The 16,217-nt window shown below is 39.3% G+C and overlaps 1 protein-coding gene across 8 annotated transcripts in view; it reads right to left on the bottom strand.

Annotated features, from left to right (window-relative positions):
• Positions 1 to 16,217, bottom strand: part of EPB41L3 (erythrocyte membrane protein band 4.1 like 3) — a 143,093-nt gene that overhangs the window by 23,597 nt on the left and 103,279 nt on the right. For 6 of the 8 annotated variants that reach the window (XM_050970691.1, XM_050970692.1, XM_050970690.1 and 3 more), the window contains 8 exons: positions 15,864 to 15,906; positions 12,991 to 13,066; positions 11,236 to 11,454; positions 10,846 to 10,933; positions 7,174 to 7,326; positions 5,021 to 5,118; positions 3,526 to 3,701; positions 1,210 to 1,430 (listed from right to left, as the gene is read on the bottom strand). In XM_050970691.1, coding sequence (XP_050826648.1) covers positions 1,210 to 1,430; positions 3,526 to 3,701; positions 5,021 to 5,118; positions 7,174 to 7,326; positions 10,846 to 10,933; positions 11,236 to 11,454; positions 12,991 to 13,066; positions 15,864 to 15,906 — 1,074 coding nt within the window. The remainder of the gene's footprint in view (positions 1 to 1,209; positions 1,431 to 3,525; positions 3,702 to 5,020; positions 5,119 to 7,173; positions 7,327 to 10,845; positions 10,934 to 11,235; positions 11,455 to 12,990; positions 13,067 to 15,863; positions 15,907 to 16,217) is intronic. The other 2 variants (XM_050970695.1, XM_050970694.1) reach the window with 1 other exon arrangement.

Here is a 16,217-nt window from a genome sequence, read left to right as displayed (position 1 = left end):
ATTGACTTAAATTAACAAACACTTGGAACAGAACTAGCTTCTTCTGAGTGTTTTCTACATATTTTATTTTCCTCATTCTTTCTCCATGTGGAAACTAATGAAGTTTCAAGAAGACCCCAGTTAAATTTTGTAGAGATTATCTTTTAAATGCTACAATAAGGCACACACTTTCAAAAGAAAATCTTTCTCATTCGCAATTTTCAGTAACTCAACTTGGTTTTGGTTTTCAGTATCTTAACTGCAACTCTTTTTGAGGACTTGATCCTTTCACTATGTAGCTCATTGTGGCCTTATATGATAAATACAGGTTCTAACATGTGCATACTTGACAGTTCTGTGGATATAAATATATGTATCAAGGTTTTTCTTCCTAAAAGACGAGGATAAACCTTACTTGTTTAGCAAGTGCATTCCACAGTACACTTTCTGAATGTTATTCTACCATATTCCTCTTCACCGTCAATCTCTATTTACTATTTCCTCCATCCTTCTGTTTGATTTACCCTGTTTTAATATCTCAGTAGATATTACATACAACCATGTGTGTATGTGTGTGTGGTGGTGGTGGTGGGATTGAAGACGATGAGGGATGACTCGAATTTAACAATTGATAAGAGACCCATCAATAAAAATTGCTTTCTTCAACAGAAACTTTAAACAAGTGAAGCAAATGCTTTTGTAAGCCAGAAAAAAATTGCTTATAACAGCAGATTAATATCCAGAAGTTAATAGAGAAAAAATGCCTACTGAAATTCATGCAAGGAAACAGTGTTATGAGAAGTATAAGAGGAACAGTTTAAAGTACAGAGCTACATACAAGAATACAGGACTATTTTGTTGCCTTGTCAAAATAAAAAACCAGGATGGCCATACTAAAGTCAAAATAAGACTGAAAACCAGAAGAACAAACATGCACCGCCAGGCTACTTCTGGGTATTTCCTAAAGAGCTGTTGAATGCTGTGTGAAAAACATCATTCTGACTGTTAAACATATTTCAAAAAAAAGTCCAAGGCAGGAACTAACCTTTACAAATCATATGAAAACTGAAGGGACTACAAAAACACTGATTCGAGACATGTATATACACACAGTATATTTCCTTTCACAGAAGTAGTTTTATTTCCTCTCTCTCCCCCTTCCCTAGAAATTCTGTTTCTCCAAGCACTCTCAAGGCAGCCCTGTTTAATACAAAACCCTGAAAATTCTACCTTGGTGTCATGGCGTATTGCTGAAATCGGGGTGACTTCCTCTGCTCTCTTCTTTTTGCCCTCTTCATCATCTTTGTCCTCTTCTGTCTTTTTCTCTGGAGTCACAGTGGTTATCAAGTTGGTCTGAGAGATGCCCTTTGTTGTGGCGTACTGGCCAGTACCAACCTCTGCAGCAGACACAGAATCCTTCATGTACATTTCATGGTTTTCATTCACTGATGCTAAAAGCAAATATTTAAAGAGGGAAAATCTGAAATAGCTTTTGCTGAGAAGCTGCATAAAATTAAAAAAGCTGGTTTAGAAAAACATTTGAGATAACACTGAAAACACAACTATGTCATGCTTCAGGAAACCAGAAGCATGTGCATACATTTAAATAAACTGTTTACTTGAAGCTCATAGCTTTTATATGCATATAGATATATTATGGAAGTGTATACACACATTACTGTAGCTAATGTGTGCATTACACAGTTGTTAAATGTTAGCAAGCCGTTAAAATTACTACTGTAGTAAAACACTGCATAAAGAAAAAGCAATGCATTGCCACAGTTATCAGGCAGGAAACATAAGGAGAACCAGCTATGACATCAGCCATGGGGGTGGAAGAGATGTTTTTTTTAAAAATCTGTCAGAATATAAAAATGCAGATCAAATGCAGATTTAGTAATGTGCTGCATTACAGAAAATGACAGTATTGATATAACACAGGCAAAATACTTGTGAAAAAGGAAATGTGATCCTTGTATTATTGAGTACTAAAGTCTGCCAGTTAGGTGAGCTCATCATCCTAAAAAATTCTGTGAAGTGATGACATTCAGTTCAGTGGACCCAACCAGAATATTTTAGGATGCAAGTGCTCAATAATTATTCAGATTTAAATATATAAAAGTTATTTTGAAAGAAATAGTACCTTTACAGATAGAATGTAATCAAAACTTTAACATATGCTCAGACCCCGCTTTTTTCTACTGGATAACTAATTTCTAAACCAATAGGATTATTCAAATTTATAAACTCACTTGCATCTGTAACAAATGACAGAGTCTGGATCACAATGTAAGCACAAGGCAGAATGTTACAGACACATCTGCATTAATGTAACAATGCTAGCAAAGACATCATAAGCATTGATTCAAAAAACCTCTTTCCCCCATTTTCACTTGGGCAAATTAACATCATAAAAACCTTGCAGAGTCTAACAAATGCTAGGTAAAGTGTCTCAGGAATCTTGTCTCTTGGGATTAAGTTTAGGAGGCAGGAGAAAGCAAAGGGAGACATCTTGTTTACATGTTACAAACAATAATGCAGAAGGATAATTTCTACTTTGAACCACATGCACAGCAATCAGGTCACCAGTTGCTTGGTAACGAGAATGAAGCACATCAGAATTAGAATATTCCAAAATAATCAATGACAAGCAGCACCTTTAGAGGGAGAGAAAAAGGCTTGTCACGTGTACTTTTAAATCAAAGCTTCTCCCCATCCCTACCACCAACTATACTCATTTCAATTTGTGATATTCTGCAAGTCAATCCACCTTTTTTTAAAATCTGTAATGAATCTGAGTTTAGTCTCAGTCTTTTTTTTTTTCCTACAAAAATAAACTACAAAGCTACAGCCTCTTTTTACTCAACAGCTGACAACAGTAATAGCTGATGGAAGTAGCAGATACTCTGAACTACACGCTGATTTAACCAAAGTCAGCAGCAGAACCACGACCTCCATGAAGCAATGATAAAGAGAGGGAGGATGTACTATTAAGCTACGTATGTCACTCTCCATTTCATACCTTCAAAATAATGTATGATAAAAGTCTCTTAGTGTTCATGGGGGCAGGATGTGAGGTAATTGTAATCAAGTGTTATTACTCAAGGGAAAAAAAGTATAATTTCTGGATTGTAACAAACCTAAGTGAAAAACCTACAAAGAAGAAAATCACAGATTCAACAAAATCCCTGAAAGTCACTCATGCAAACCCTGAAAAAGTGTTAAAGCCTGACATTCTCAGGCAGGCAGGTCCATCCCTTCCTCCCTCAAATGAGGGAAGCAGACATGAGGCCAAGGACGGAGGCTCAGTGAAGAGTGGGCTCCAAAGGACATCCTCCAGCCAAACCCTTGGTGAGGACCACAGCGGTACATTCAGCACGGAATTTCTCTGCATCCTCCTCCTCTACCCCTGCAGCGAACCTGCAGGTACTCACAGCCTGTGCTCAGCAAGATCTCAAGGCGAGGAGATGATGAGCTCTACACCTAACCTAAAGCAGTGACCACTGTGATGATACTGTTTGCTAAGGTCAGTTGAGAGGACCTTACCCCCGTCTAAGCTGCGGGACATGGTGTAACGTTTACTAGAGGAGCGCTCAAAGTAAGGCGCAGGACGGTCGATGAGCGCGCTGGCTCTTCTCGTCTGGGCCTGCGTCCGGCCACTGTAGCGGAACTTGGAGCCCAACGTGAGGAACTTCTTTGGAGGTGCTTCTGGCAGCAGGAGTCTAAAACACACCAAGCAGTGCACCTGTTATTCCCCCTCCTCCTAAATCAGCCCACGGTTTCTGCAGAGGAGAGAAGACGACTGCTGGGTATCACTCTCCATCGTAACCTGTGCCTCAGCGGTCTCTGGCTAAAAGGGAATCAAAGGATGCCCTCATACAGCATGACAAAACCACTCAGCTAAAGCATTTGAAGATCTGAGTTCTTCCAAAGGACAAGAATCACTCAGTTCCTTCATGCTTGAAAATCAAATTTACTATTTTCTGTTTACCAAAAATAAAAAAAAAGTTGTTCTTTGTACAAGAGGCCCTGACTGGGCTGAAATGCAGTTGTATCTCTTCAAATTTAACATGGTGATGTTATGCTGAGGACAGGGCCAGAACTGATTTCCAGTGAATGACAGGCAGGATTCATTCAAAGGGGTGTAGACATTTTTCAGGTTAGAGCTCTCCCACCCTCTGTAATTTGGGCATGGCAGCTGGCTGAAGAAGCCATTCTCCTGCTATGGAGTCCATGCTTCAGACATTTATTTTTCAATACCCCAAAAATGCACACTCCATTTCTCTTTAGATCTTTTGCTGCTAAGACTGCATTTCATATGAATGTACAGAGAGCCTGAACCAACAGTTTTAAGAAAGGAGGGAAATTCTTCAGTACTCCCAAATATTCCCCAGAGGGGGTTCTTAAGCACTGGACACCCTTTCAAACTGTTGAAAATCTCACCTTTTTGGCTTTCCCTTTTAAAGTATCTGTTTAGTGACTATCTTAGCACAAACTAATTACAGCACTTATTTCACTATTCCACATTTTTCTCCGTTCTTCCTAGAAGTCAAAAAAAATAGCTGCAAAACTCCTTAGTAATCCAAAAATTACAGCTATGGGTTGTGTATTCTGGGTGACCAAAAAAACCCATGTCTGTATTTTCATACGTAATTTAAAAAAATTCTTCTTTTATAAACTCTTACCCACATCCCCCAGCAATCTTCCATATAAGTTGTTCTCTCTATGCAAGCTTGTATGCAGTAATGCAGCAGAGTCCTTCATCCCTTTATTTATAGCAGCTGATAATATTGTGGCACAGATAAAGCAAAGTGATTAATTAGGACCACATGGTGATTTTAAGCACTATCTATCTGAAATAGTATGAATAATTTGGGTGCAACATCTCAAATTTTAAAAAAGCAATAATGTTCCTTTATCTGCTGAGAGGTACCTCATGATCAAAAAGACAACTTGATTTGAAAAGTTTTGTTTCTGCTGACAAAATTGATATTTTCTGTTGCGTTTTACATCACACCTTTAGGAAAAGAAATCCACATACCTGAAAAATGTATGGTGTTCAACACACACTTTCCATAAGCGCTTTGCAGCACGATGATTTGGCAACTTAAACCCAATAGTGCTTTCAAACTGCTCAAACTAGGTAGGAAAAAAGAATAAGTATGTTTTTGATGCTGAGCATCTATTTTTAGACAGTGTACACAGGTTCATCTTCATTTCCTCTGTCTGTATCACCTCATTGCAAGGGTGAATGTATATGCCCATGTACATAACCAAATATATCTATATTCTACAGAAAGAATTCTGGGAAAGAATCTGCAAATGATAATCTATGGCAATCTTTGAGGGTCATTTCTGGGGGGAAACACTAGTAATGAGCAATCTTATGGTGACAGTGATGTTTTATACCCTATAATAACAAAGAGATCAGTTAAGACTTGGGTGACTTCTGAAAAAACATCACTTAAGTGTTTTACCCTGTTGATTTAATTTCACTAGTCAGAACTACAGTGGGAAGCCTGGTAATAGCTGGAGGTGAGCAATAGTCCTTAGGGACTGATTTGGTCTCACACAGCCTTAGATTAAGGATATTTACAGAGAAAGTATTGCTGTTAGTAAATCACAGTGGTTAGAGCTAATTCATCTGAGGAGGATGAGGCAAGACTGGTAATTGAAAAGAGTCGTCCAGAGATAAAAACAGACCTCTTTAGATTGTGCTGCAAAATTATATATTTCAGATGCAGAAGCTGTGCCAGCTATATCTGCTGTAACATGTTGATGGCTACATGCAGATAGCTGAGTAGGTAAAACAGAGTTGCTGTGATAGGGGAAAGACAGACAGAAAGGCGCTTGCAAGGAAGTCTGGATCCCTATGGAAACTGACAGGGAAATAAGACAGGAAACAACAAAATAATAAAGATGATGTGGGTTAGTGAATCACATTATCATCAAATGTAATTTGGACAGAGGCTGCATTGATTATGGAACTATGGAACTATTTTACACATGGAACTGTGGCCTGGTCACAGGATACTCTGTACCAAGACCAGCAGAGCTCAACAGGGTAGCAGTGGTGCAGAGCTTTGGTGCAGGCATTGGGAATGCCAATGACTATTTGTTTGGGTTCTTAAAATCAAATGGAAGGCTAGAAATTTGGTTACTAATTGTGTTTGCTGAGGGGAAGGAGACGTAGGTTTGTGGATTTTGGTTTAGGACTCGAAAAAAGGCTCAGACTCAGGGGTGGAGAGCCCCAGCAAGTTTCCCAGATCAATTATGAAGTCAGTCCCAGAGACATTGGCTGCACTAAAGGAGAAATGGCAGTCCTCATGTAAGTGATTTCCATCCCACTACACAGCTCCACACTCTAAATGGATATGGGGATTTCATCTATCACAGGCCAATTACTGTACCAGCATTTAAAATGGAAATCCTCCCTCACCTGCGATGATCCTGAATTTCTCAAGAATTATCATCTTATAGGCCAGGTTGGATGGAGCTTTGGACAACCTGGTCTAGTGGATGATGTCCATGCCCACGGTGGAGGGGCTGGAACTAGATGATCATTAAGGTCCCTTCCAACCCAAACCCTTCCATGATATCCATGATTTCTGGGAGAACGCACGCTCAGCCCATGAGGTCGGTATTTGCTTCGCATCCGGCTGAGCCACGAGAGGGCACTCGCTGTACGAGGTTTCACATCCCCTTCTCCAGAGCCAGCACAGGAGCTCCTGCGGGCCTGGGAGGGCTAGTGTGTGCAGCTACCCAAAATGCTGTAAATGTACTGCTCTGGTGTGTTTATAAAGGTTGGTATGGCCTGTCTACATCACTTAGTGGCTGAGACAAATGCCAGTTGCATGTACAATATGAGGGAGGATAACAAGCTCTCCATGAATAAGCAATATACTACTTAAATGCCCAAAGTATGCATAATATGGATGAGCTTTTTATCTGCAGATGGCCATATTTATTTCTTATATTAGGTCATGGATTTAAACAGAAAAACACCAAGTTGTTTTTCACCTGTATCTTAAAGAGAGTGTGTACCTAACCTTTCCTAAGAAAATCAGCATAAATTAGGACATACAAATGGAGAGGAGTGTTAAAAGCTTCTAAGACAAAACAAATCAACAAATCAGCAAAAATGTATGTTTTTTCAAGAGGCTCCTCCACTTAAGAGAACCAGGATGCCCTTACCTCCCCGGGTCGGATTTTGATGTAGAAGTTGTTCCTCTTGTAGGAAATTTTCAAAACCTTTGGCCAGGCAAATCTATTTATTCTGAGTCTGTCTCGATATATTAAGAGTCCACTTGCACAGACTCCTAGCATGATTTCCACTCCTTCGGAATCCTGGAACAGCAAGCAATGCACTTTGTTGAGTATTTCTATCCTAGCACCCTACAGAACTACAGATTCCTGTATCCTGTGTTTCTATTTGAGCTACGTCTTTTTAATGCATCAGCTGTAGTGACCTGATTTCTGAGCGTTACCCTCCTCACTGAATGCATTCATGCAAATAATAGTAAGGTTGGGCAGGGTGAAGGAAACTGAGGGTTTCCAATGTTTCCTTATATTTAACAAAGACTCCAAAAGGAGGAGGAAAATTTTAGATGTCATTAAAAGAAATACATCAATCATATAGCAAAGCTTTATTAGCATAATAAGAAAGTGTTATTAGCATAAATACCAGATTGAAAGTAAGTATGACAGCATAAAAATTTACTTCTCCTGGTATCGGTATCACTCATCTCCATGACTAAGCCTTGTGAATCTTTAGATAAATTTTTCTTCTGTAATTTACTCACCTTTAGTAGGTGGCTTTAGTAGGTTTGCTAGTTTCTTTAATGCTCTTGTGCCTTTGCTCAGTATTTTCACTTTGAAATGCCCAGTGGGCATAAAGTTGGGCATTTGGACCAGAAAGGATTCTTTTTTCAAAGTGTGTGACTGTGACTGTGCTATAACCTACGTTTGCCAGGAGGCTATAGCTCAGGCACAATAGCACTACAAAAGATTTGTCCACAATCTTATCAGAACATACCCATAAATATGTGGTTTTTAAAGAAAGCAATATAGATTTTTTCTTCCTTTGAAGTCTTCAAATAGTCTAAAACCAATCTTCACTATCTTCTATCACTGTTTTTTCATTTAGCTAAAGTACTATTACTGGTGGAGAAAAGAATCCACTTCAAAGTACTGAATTCTTCACAAATTGTTTTTAAATAACCTAAAGTCACAAAAACCTGATTGCAGAAGCTATGAAGATATCACCCCATGATAATCATGAAATGAGTTCACAATTTTCCAACCAGCTTTCCCAACCAGACATCTTTTAGGCACTTGCTGAAAATCTGATTACATTTCAGACCAATACAATGGCATGCATGGTCAGTCATGATGAAACAGCAATGACACAGCTTGAATAAAAAAAAAAGTTTTAAAATCCCAACATAGAAATAGTGCCATGAAGTCACTCCAGTGTTAGAAAACACACCAATAGAGGACATATGTTCCAACAATGATGGTATCACCACTTAAAGATAGACCTTTTCTAAATACAGCTCATGTGTGGTATCACCATCACGCACTACAGATAAGACAAAGCTAATTTTTTTCAGCGTACTTCAGTTTCACTTTCCTAAGAAAAGAGCAGTATCTAAATACACTGAACACATTCTAAAATAAAAAGTCTCATTGCAGTAATCACACCGCCTGGTGAATGTCTGAAATGCAAGTGTGCTCATACACGGCACATTTCTGCAGGTGCAAGGGGCTTCTTCTTTTTAAACACTTCCTCAAAAATTGTTGAGAAATACCTTCTTCCCTTATCTCCATCTTCAGCACAAATCTAAGTTTATTCAAGACTTCTGTTACTTGTTGGTGCCAGAGACTGTTTTCCAATATGTTACTACTTTTTACTAGTGTAAAATGAAACCTGAATAAAAGAATTTGGCTATTTTCAGGAGCCATGGTTACATGGGACAGGAACCTGTCAGCGGTCATGTCCAAGGCACATCCCTCCAGCTCTGCATACAGATGCAGACGGGGTGGCCGTCCTCAGAATGGAAGGACAGAGGACAAATTGCCCAGAGGACAAGTCTGTCTATTTGAACGTATTTTTCATCAGAGCCTTGCATTTGATAACTGAGAACTAGTTCTAATCCGAGTTGGTGAGTCCAACGGCTGTCCAACACCGAAGATATTGGCATAACCTTAATGAATTGACATTTACACAGAGACATTTGCTGTGGCATGACTTCCAAAAGACATGCACAGAGATACTTGGTCCCTAGCCTGACATCATCAAATCTCACTGGCAGACTTAATTAAAACTAAACATGACTTCTCATGCAGGGTCTACTTTTCCCACCTTCAGTTCAGGTTTCAAGATGACAGTGGGGCTCCTTAACCCACAGACAGACACATCTTGGTTATCACCACAGCTTTTCAAAATAAAGAACATCAGTTTGGAGAGAGATTAGCTTTTCTACTAAATTCTCTTGCTCTGAGTCTTTCAATATGAAAAAAAAGAAGAGCAAACCAGGATACTAATACTTTTTCAGGAAAGCATAAATAAAATGATTATTTTATAATAACCCATCTTAAAATTCTTTTCTACAATATTCAGAAAAAATACTTAGATCTTAATGCTCTGTTATGTAAAATTTTCAGTAACAAAGCCTGTAACTTATTTAAAACAGTAATCCATTTAGCTGCTGGTTTTTGGACTTTTTGCATTGTGAGAAAAGCTATCAAGTGACATTTGCCAATCCATTTCTCTCTGCTTCAAATGTGCCTCAAGACAGTGTGTGTATCTGCAGGATACAGGGAAGGCAGTGGCATCCCTCCTGGTAGATGTTGCCCATTGAGCTGTACACAGATTCTTCATTTTCAGTGAAGGCAATTAACAGAACACAAAAGATTGGCTTGAATTCTGTAACACACATGTACAGCTCCTATAAAATGCCCCAGGGACACAGTTGCAGGCTCTTTCAAAATCCAGGCTGCAAATTTATCTCAATTCTTGAAAGGAGCTGCTGCAGCAAAAACAAGGCTCACAATAATTTGACCTTTACAGAAAATGCAGTTCCCTCCACAGGACAGGATTCTTTGGTTCCATATTCATTTGCCAAGAATGCTTGCTAACCTCAAAAATGTTAAAATCCATTAGTCTTACTCTGAAGAGTGAAGAAAACAATAGTAATTATTTATTTGGGGAAAAACCCCTAAAACTAAAAATCCAACAATCAATACAAGAGACTGTCTCCAGCCACAGTAAGAATGACCATGTTTTATTCATAACTTAGCCTGATGATGATTAGAGAAACTACTTGATCATGGGAGAATGTTTCCAGGAGAATTACTGCCCTCCCTGTCAACCGCAACAACCCCACTTCAGGAAAGAGACAAGCTGCTCTCTCCCCATTATCATCAATCTGATTAGGTTTCCAGCACAGCTAAATAATTGCTTTAAAGTCCTTTGCAGCATAAAAATGATCTGCTATCCAGTTAAGATAGCATGGTTGGCCTTACTAAACTGGAAAATGTAGCTGAATGAAAATTCACCACTCTCTGGACAGCTTCTAAAATCCTCCCTCATCACCTCATCCACTCAGTATTTTCCTCAGGGATATCATTTGTTTAATCAACATGAAAGTTGATGTGCAACATCTTTGAATGTATAGGATACGTTATATTATGGTTACAAGATATATTTATGCGTACTTCATGAGTCACCTTTCCTCATGCTGACACATGATTCATCCCACAAAATTCCTGTCTCAAAAACAGAAGAAAAAATATATCAGGGAGTCCATGCAGATCCAAGTACTATGCCACAAGAGACACGGCCAGTAGAACCAAAGTACATACCTTGGCATGATGGAGATCTACTCCATACATTGACAGTTTTTTGGCATTCTCCAGGAAATGCATCTCAGCTTCTGCAGGTGTCATCCCCCTGTGTAAAAGTAATCAGTTCTAGCATAAATATTAAGGAAGCAGAATCCAAAAGAAAATCCAGCAGCTGGAAAACATTTTCAGCCTGTCAGAACTATAGTCATACCCCTTATGTAGCTGGCTACCTACTAGAGCCACAGCTCTAGTGCAGACCCTGCTAACTCACATGCTGCAAAGCTCTTCTCTATCCAAAGAGTCTCGCCAGAAAAATACTGAGCACACCACTGCAGAATTTAACATCTCCTGATGCACCAAGTTGGTACCAGAAGCAGGCTGGAGCTCACTCTGATGCCCTGTGCTTACCTGTGGCTCTTGTGCAGCTCGATCACTTTGTCCTCCAGCTCCTTGGTGTGGTTTGGCGCAAAGCGGAATTCGCTGATGTAGTCGCTGCCGTACTCGTCGGGGTCGTAGTCGCCGAGCTCCGACTGCACGGTGTAGGAGCCCAGCAGGGCCAGCGTGACGAACGAGCAGGGCAGGCGGCCCGAAACGATGTCATCTCTCAGCTGCAGGCAGAGGTAGTACCTGCAAGGGAGCACCAAAGCAGCTCAGACAGGGCTCCTCCACCGCTGCTCCCAAAGAAGCACCACCCCAGCACTGGAAAGAGGCCTCGGTTCCAAGAGGCGTTTGCAAACAGCCAAGCCCAGAGATCTTCAGCCATTCACAAAAACAAAAATAATTTGGTAAAAACAATCCCAGAACTCCCAAAACTCCAAGCTCTCGCCTAATTTATCAGTAGGAACACCTACTTTATCTTTATACAGCAGCATGGAGATCTCTAAATAAAGTTATTACTTTGTTTAGAGAGCTAGATGAAGAAATACCCATTAAACATACTAGATTTCTAACATAAATCACTTACATATAAAACTACCTGATAATTCTTTCAGGAGAAAAAAAAAATTAAAACTCATATAGTGTTCACTTAAAAATAGCAGAACTCCAAGTCATTCAAAAAACATAAGCTGTCTCTTCAGCAATATGTTGTGCTTTCTCAAAAATACATTTAAACAGTAAGTGCTGTTAAAACCACAGAAATGTGCAGTGGAAGGTTTCACCAGATACGTGAAAACAGAAAAAAAAGTGAAGAGCATTGGTTTGGTGGCAAAGGGAGAACTCCCAGGGGAAATTCAGGAGTGTGAAGAGGAATAAAGCAATCCTTTCCTTTGGAAGTCCTCTGTTCAATTGTGAACTCTTGGCACACTGTCTTTCTGCATAGTACCTACTAGGGGACCCTGATCAAGGCCAAAGGCTTCATGCTACCTTAAAAGCACCAAGTAGTCCACAAAATACTGAAGGTTAAAAATATTCAAATGTTGCCAAATGTTGCCACAGGCTGGGGAACAGTTTGCTGATGGCACGAAAACTCATCACAGATCAAAACCTTTGTGCCTCCTTCCAAGGAGGAAATCAGGTGAGGTTGTGGGATTTTTTTGTTGTTGTGGTTGCAATGTGAATACAAAACCAAAGAGTAGAGGTGTAGAGTGCAGAGCTGAGTGACTTGGAGAGGAGGGAGCAGCTATTAATTATCACCATATTCTCTATTCCGTGCACATCGATTGCTTACTTTGTCAAATGATACACAAAATTTGCATATGCATGCTTATTCTCATTGATCCTGGCTTCAGCTGGGAAAGAGTTCATTTTTCCCTAAGTAGCTGGTACAGGGCTTGCTCTGTTTCGGATTCAGTATGGTCATGAAACCACAACATTATCTCACTTCTTTCCTTTCATAGTCATGATTTTACTTACAGTAGTAACTTGTTACCACTGGCAAAAATGGGCATCAGGCATCTTTGGGAATATTAAAATCAACTCAAAGGAATTTACATATTGAAAAATCTGGGGTTTAGGCTTAAACCACACAAAATACTTCATAACACAGAGGATAGACACTGTTCACACTTTTTTGTCAAAGTATTGCATATTTTCCATAAGCTAAAATGAAAAAGAGAGACAACTGGAACATTAAATATTTCTTTTCTTGTATAATTAGAGTGTAAGTGCTACCAGGAACAGCTTTTAAGCCACTTCTTAAAAGGTATTTAATGTTTAAAACACCTGGTAATATCCTCAGATAGCTGGGCGGGGTCTGGAGGGTAGAATTTCACATTAAATGCAAACTGCCAAGCACCACCTGGAAAAAAACATAGATTGACTGAAAGTACACTGCAAATGCAAACAGAGATGCTCATGCTATTCAATCACCAGCAGACTTAAAAATACCCCAGACAAGTAATTAATAAGAACAGGTTTTAGAATATTTTTCCCACACATCATACTGAAGATACTGTATTAGATCAGATTTTACAGCTCTTTTCTTATTTAGCAAGATTTCGACTGAAGTGAGGACTCTGAGTGAGCAGTAATTTATTACTAATACTAAAAAACAACCTCTCAGTCTGAGAACTAGGTTTATTCAAAGTAAGCACCACACAGTCTGTACAAGTTTTAAAAACCAATAACCCAAAGCACAGAGACCACAAGCCAGACTAAGAATGGGCTCTGGAATAGGGTGATGTGCTGATGTCTAGCTGCCCAAACCAGCTCACAGCATCCTCCCAGAGTGCTGCCTCAGCACATAGCTCCTTTCTTCAGCAGACATAAATTATTGTGCAGACAAAACTGCAAGGACAAACAGAGAGTATGACTGCAAAAGTACATAGCACTGGGGAATTCTTATTTAATAATTTCACTAAATTTAGTTGACCCATGGGATGGATACTGGTTTGTATCTCCAGAGTTGGCAAAATTATTTCTGGAGTGTTAGCTTTAAATGTTGTAAAAAAAAAAAAAAAAAAAATCAAGATTTAAAAATAGAGTTGAACATGGTAAGTAAATTTAGAAGCTGTTCTGAAAAAAAAGGGTTAGGTTACACTAGCACATGACTTGAATGCAAATGAAAAGCAATAACAAAACCCCAAACCACACTGTTCTTACAAGCAACAAGGAAATTTTATCCCATGGGAGGTCCCATCCACTTTGGTTATCCACACATCTAATCTCAAATGTTCAAGGCCAGGATGGATGGGCTTTGAGCAACCTGGTTTAGTGGGAGGTGTCCCTGCCCAAGGCAGGGGTTGAAATTAGGTGATCTTCAAGGTCCCAACCGATCCAAACGATTCAATGATTCCATGAATGTGCAAGAGTTTTGATGTTAACCATCAGGAGTTCAGCTCTTGGCAAGACTTTTGGAGTCCTTGATTCTAGGAACTTTTCCATTTTCTTGGGACATAGAAGATGGTGAAAGGAAGATTTGGCTGGCAGCAAGGATGGGGCATGGTCCCAGGCAGAGAGCAGACCATCCCCAAGGTAGGAATGCAGCCAGAGGTGACACCTGGTTCCACAACAGATGGAAGGGGCCATGGCCTGTAAATCTATTCCTTGGGCACAAAAAATAAATCAAACCTATGCTAAAGCCTGTCATAATGACACAGATGGTTAAGACAGAGGAGTAAGCAGTCTTCACCCCATATTTACAGGGCTGGAATAAATCCCAACAGTGCAGTGTTAGTGCACTGTTAGTGGGATATAACTAACGAGATGTGAACCTTTCCCAGCCACTGGGATGAAGTCCCAGCAGCGTGGTCTTCATGTTGTACAGCTCAGCCAGTTTAGCAGGACTATATATATGCTTTGGAAAGCAGTATGGGTAACAGCACTGCTTTTCACTGTTGGCCTGTTCCAAACTTCTGGGATGAATTGTAGAGAGAAAGCAAATTATTACTGTCATTTTCTGCAAACACAACTGTCCACTGCCTCAAGTCCTGGATGAGACTCTTCTGCCCTGCCTAATCTCCCACTGTCCCAACCTTTCATTGTCTATTTCATGGCTTGGGTACATATTAAACACATTTCAAATATGTGGTTGGGAGCTGAGCTGCTTTACTTGCATTGACCATCTGTGTAAACTGACTCATTGTGGTCTAAAGCACCTTCCTCTCCAGAGCCATCCCTTCATGAGCCTTAAAAAAGGCAAATCTACATTACTTTGTATTGCAGATCACTTACTTGTAATGAAAATAATACTGAGGAAAGGGGAAGTTGCTCATAGTAAGTGGGGAAATTTTCCCACCAGTGTAAATTAACCCTTTTAATCTTGGAGAGGGAAGGGATTTCTTTGCCAGGCTTTACCCAATTTATGTGAACTATCAGATACATTTGTTTATGGAAGCAAAAGTCCTAGAAGAGGTCATTTACAAAAGGTGCAAATTAAAAAAAAATACTGGGACTTTTCTGCCCACAGAAGTCATACACATAGACATTTTATAAATTTTTAAAAGTGAGGGGAAGTAAAAAAACACAAGTCAAGTTTTGATCCCAGTAGTCTCAAAAAGGCTTTCCTTTGAGCAGTTTTTAAATTTCTAATATATGAAGCCACAAAGTGAAATAGAAATATAGATTCAGAATATAGATTTTTGCTTTTAGTAGAAACTTATACTAAGTTTATAACTAGATGCCTAGCTGTAACAACTGAGTTTTTAAAAAGATTAATGTGAATTAGAAAATTCATGGTCATTTTTGGGACAGAGATCAATCTTCTGAAATGAAGAAAGAAAAGGTATTTGAAATAGAGTAATATTTTGCGTCAGTGAATTATTTCAGTAGGGGCATGAACAGTGTTTTTGTATATGATATAAATATCAGTAATGCAAGAAATAATTCAAATACATGGCCTAGTCCCTAAGGGTACATTGCTTAATGTCAAACTTCAGGATTTTGCATCACTGCAAATGTCAAGTTGTTTTCAGCAACACAAGTTCACGTGTTACGAGCATCAGTAATGCTTCACCATCATCCTAGCATAAAAAAAATCTAAAGGATGTACATAATTCCTTTGCTAAAAACTTGGGACAGGATACAAAAGATGACTGTGAAATATGCTTTGTCCCCATGGGGAGACATGTAGGAGGGGGCAACGATAACAAACTTACTTCGGATCTGCTTCTTGATTTCCTTGGCAGGGTCCAACCAATTCTGCAAAGAAAATGTTTCCTTTTTTCAATTTGAATTAGAAAACACAATAAATGTTATTTTTAAAACAGTGCTATGAGTCAAAGCTAGAACATGTGAAGCTCTGCCATTCCTTTCTCCTTGGAGAAGCAGTAGGCAGGGCTAACACTAATTTTCAAGACGTGGCCCTGGGTAGAAACAGGATTTTTATTAACCTTCACAGACTTTGAGGGCCTGAATGATTTGAAATAAAGAATAGAAAATAAGAATTGGTAAAATGAGCCCACAGAAATATTTTTGCAGAGTATCTTCAGGGGAAACTGAATTTCTACAAG

The sequence above is a fragment of the Serinus canaria genome, chromosome 2, assembly GCF_022539315.1.
Source record: "Serinus canaria isolate serCan28SL12 chromosome 2, serCan2020, whole genome shotgun sequence".
NCBI lineage: Eukaryota > Metazoa > Chordata > Aves > Passeriformes > Fringillidae > Serinus > Serinus canaria.
Note: the sequence above shows the minus strand (reverse complement) of the source record. Positions and strands in the feature narration are given on the sequence as shown.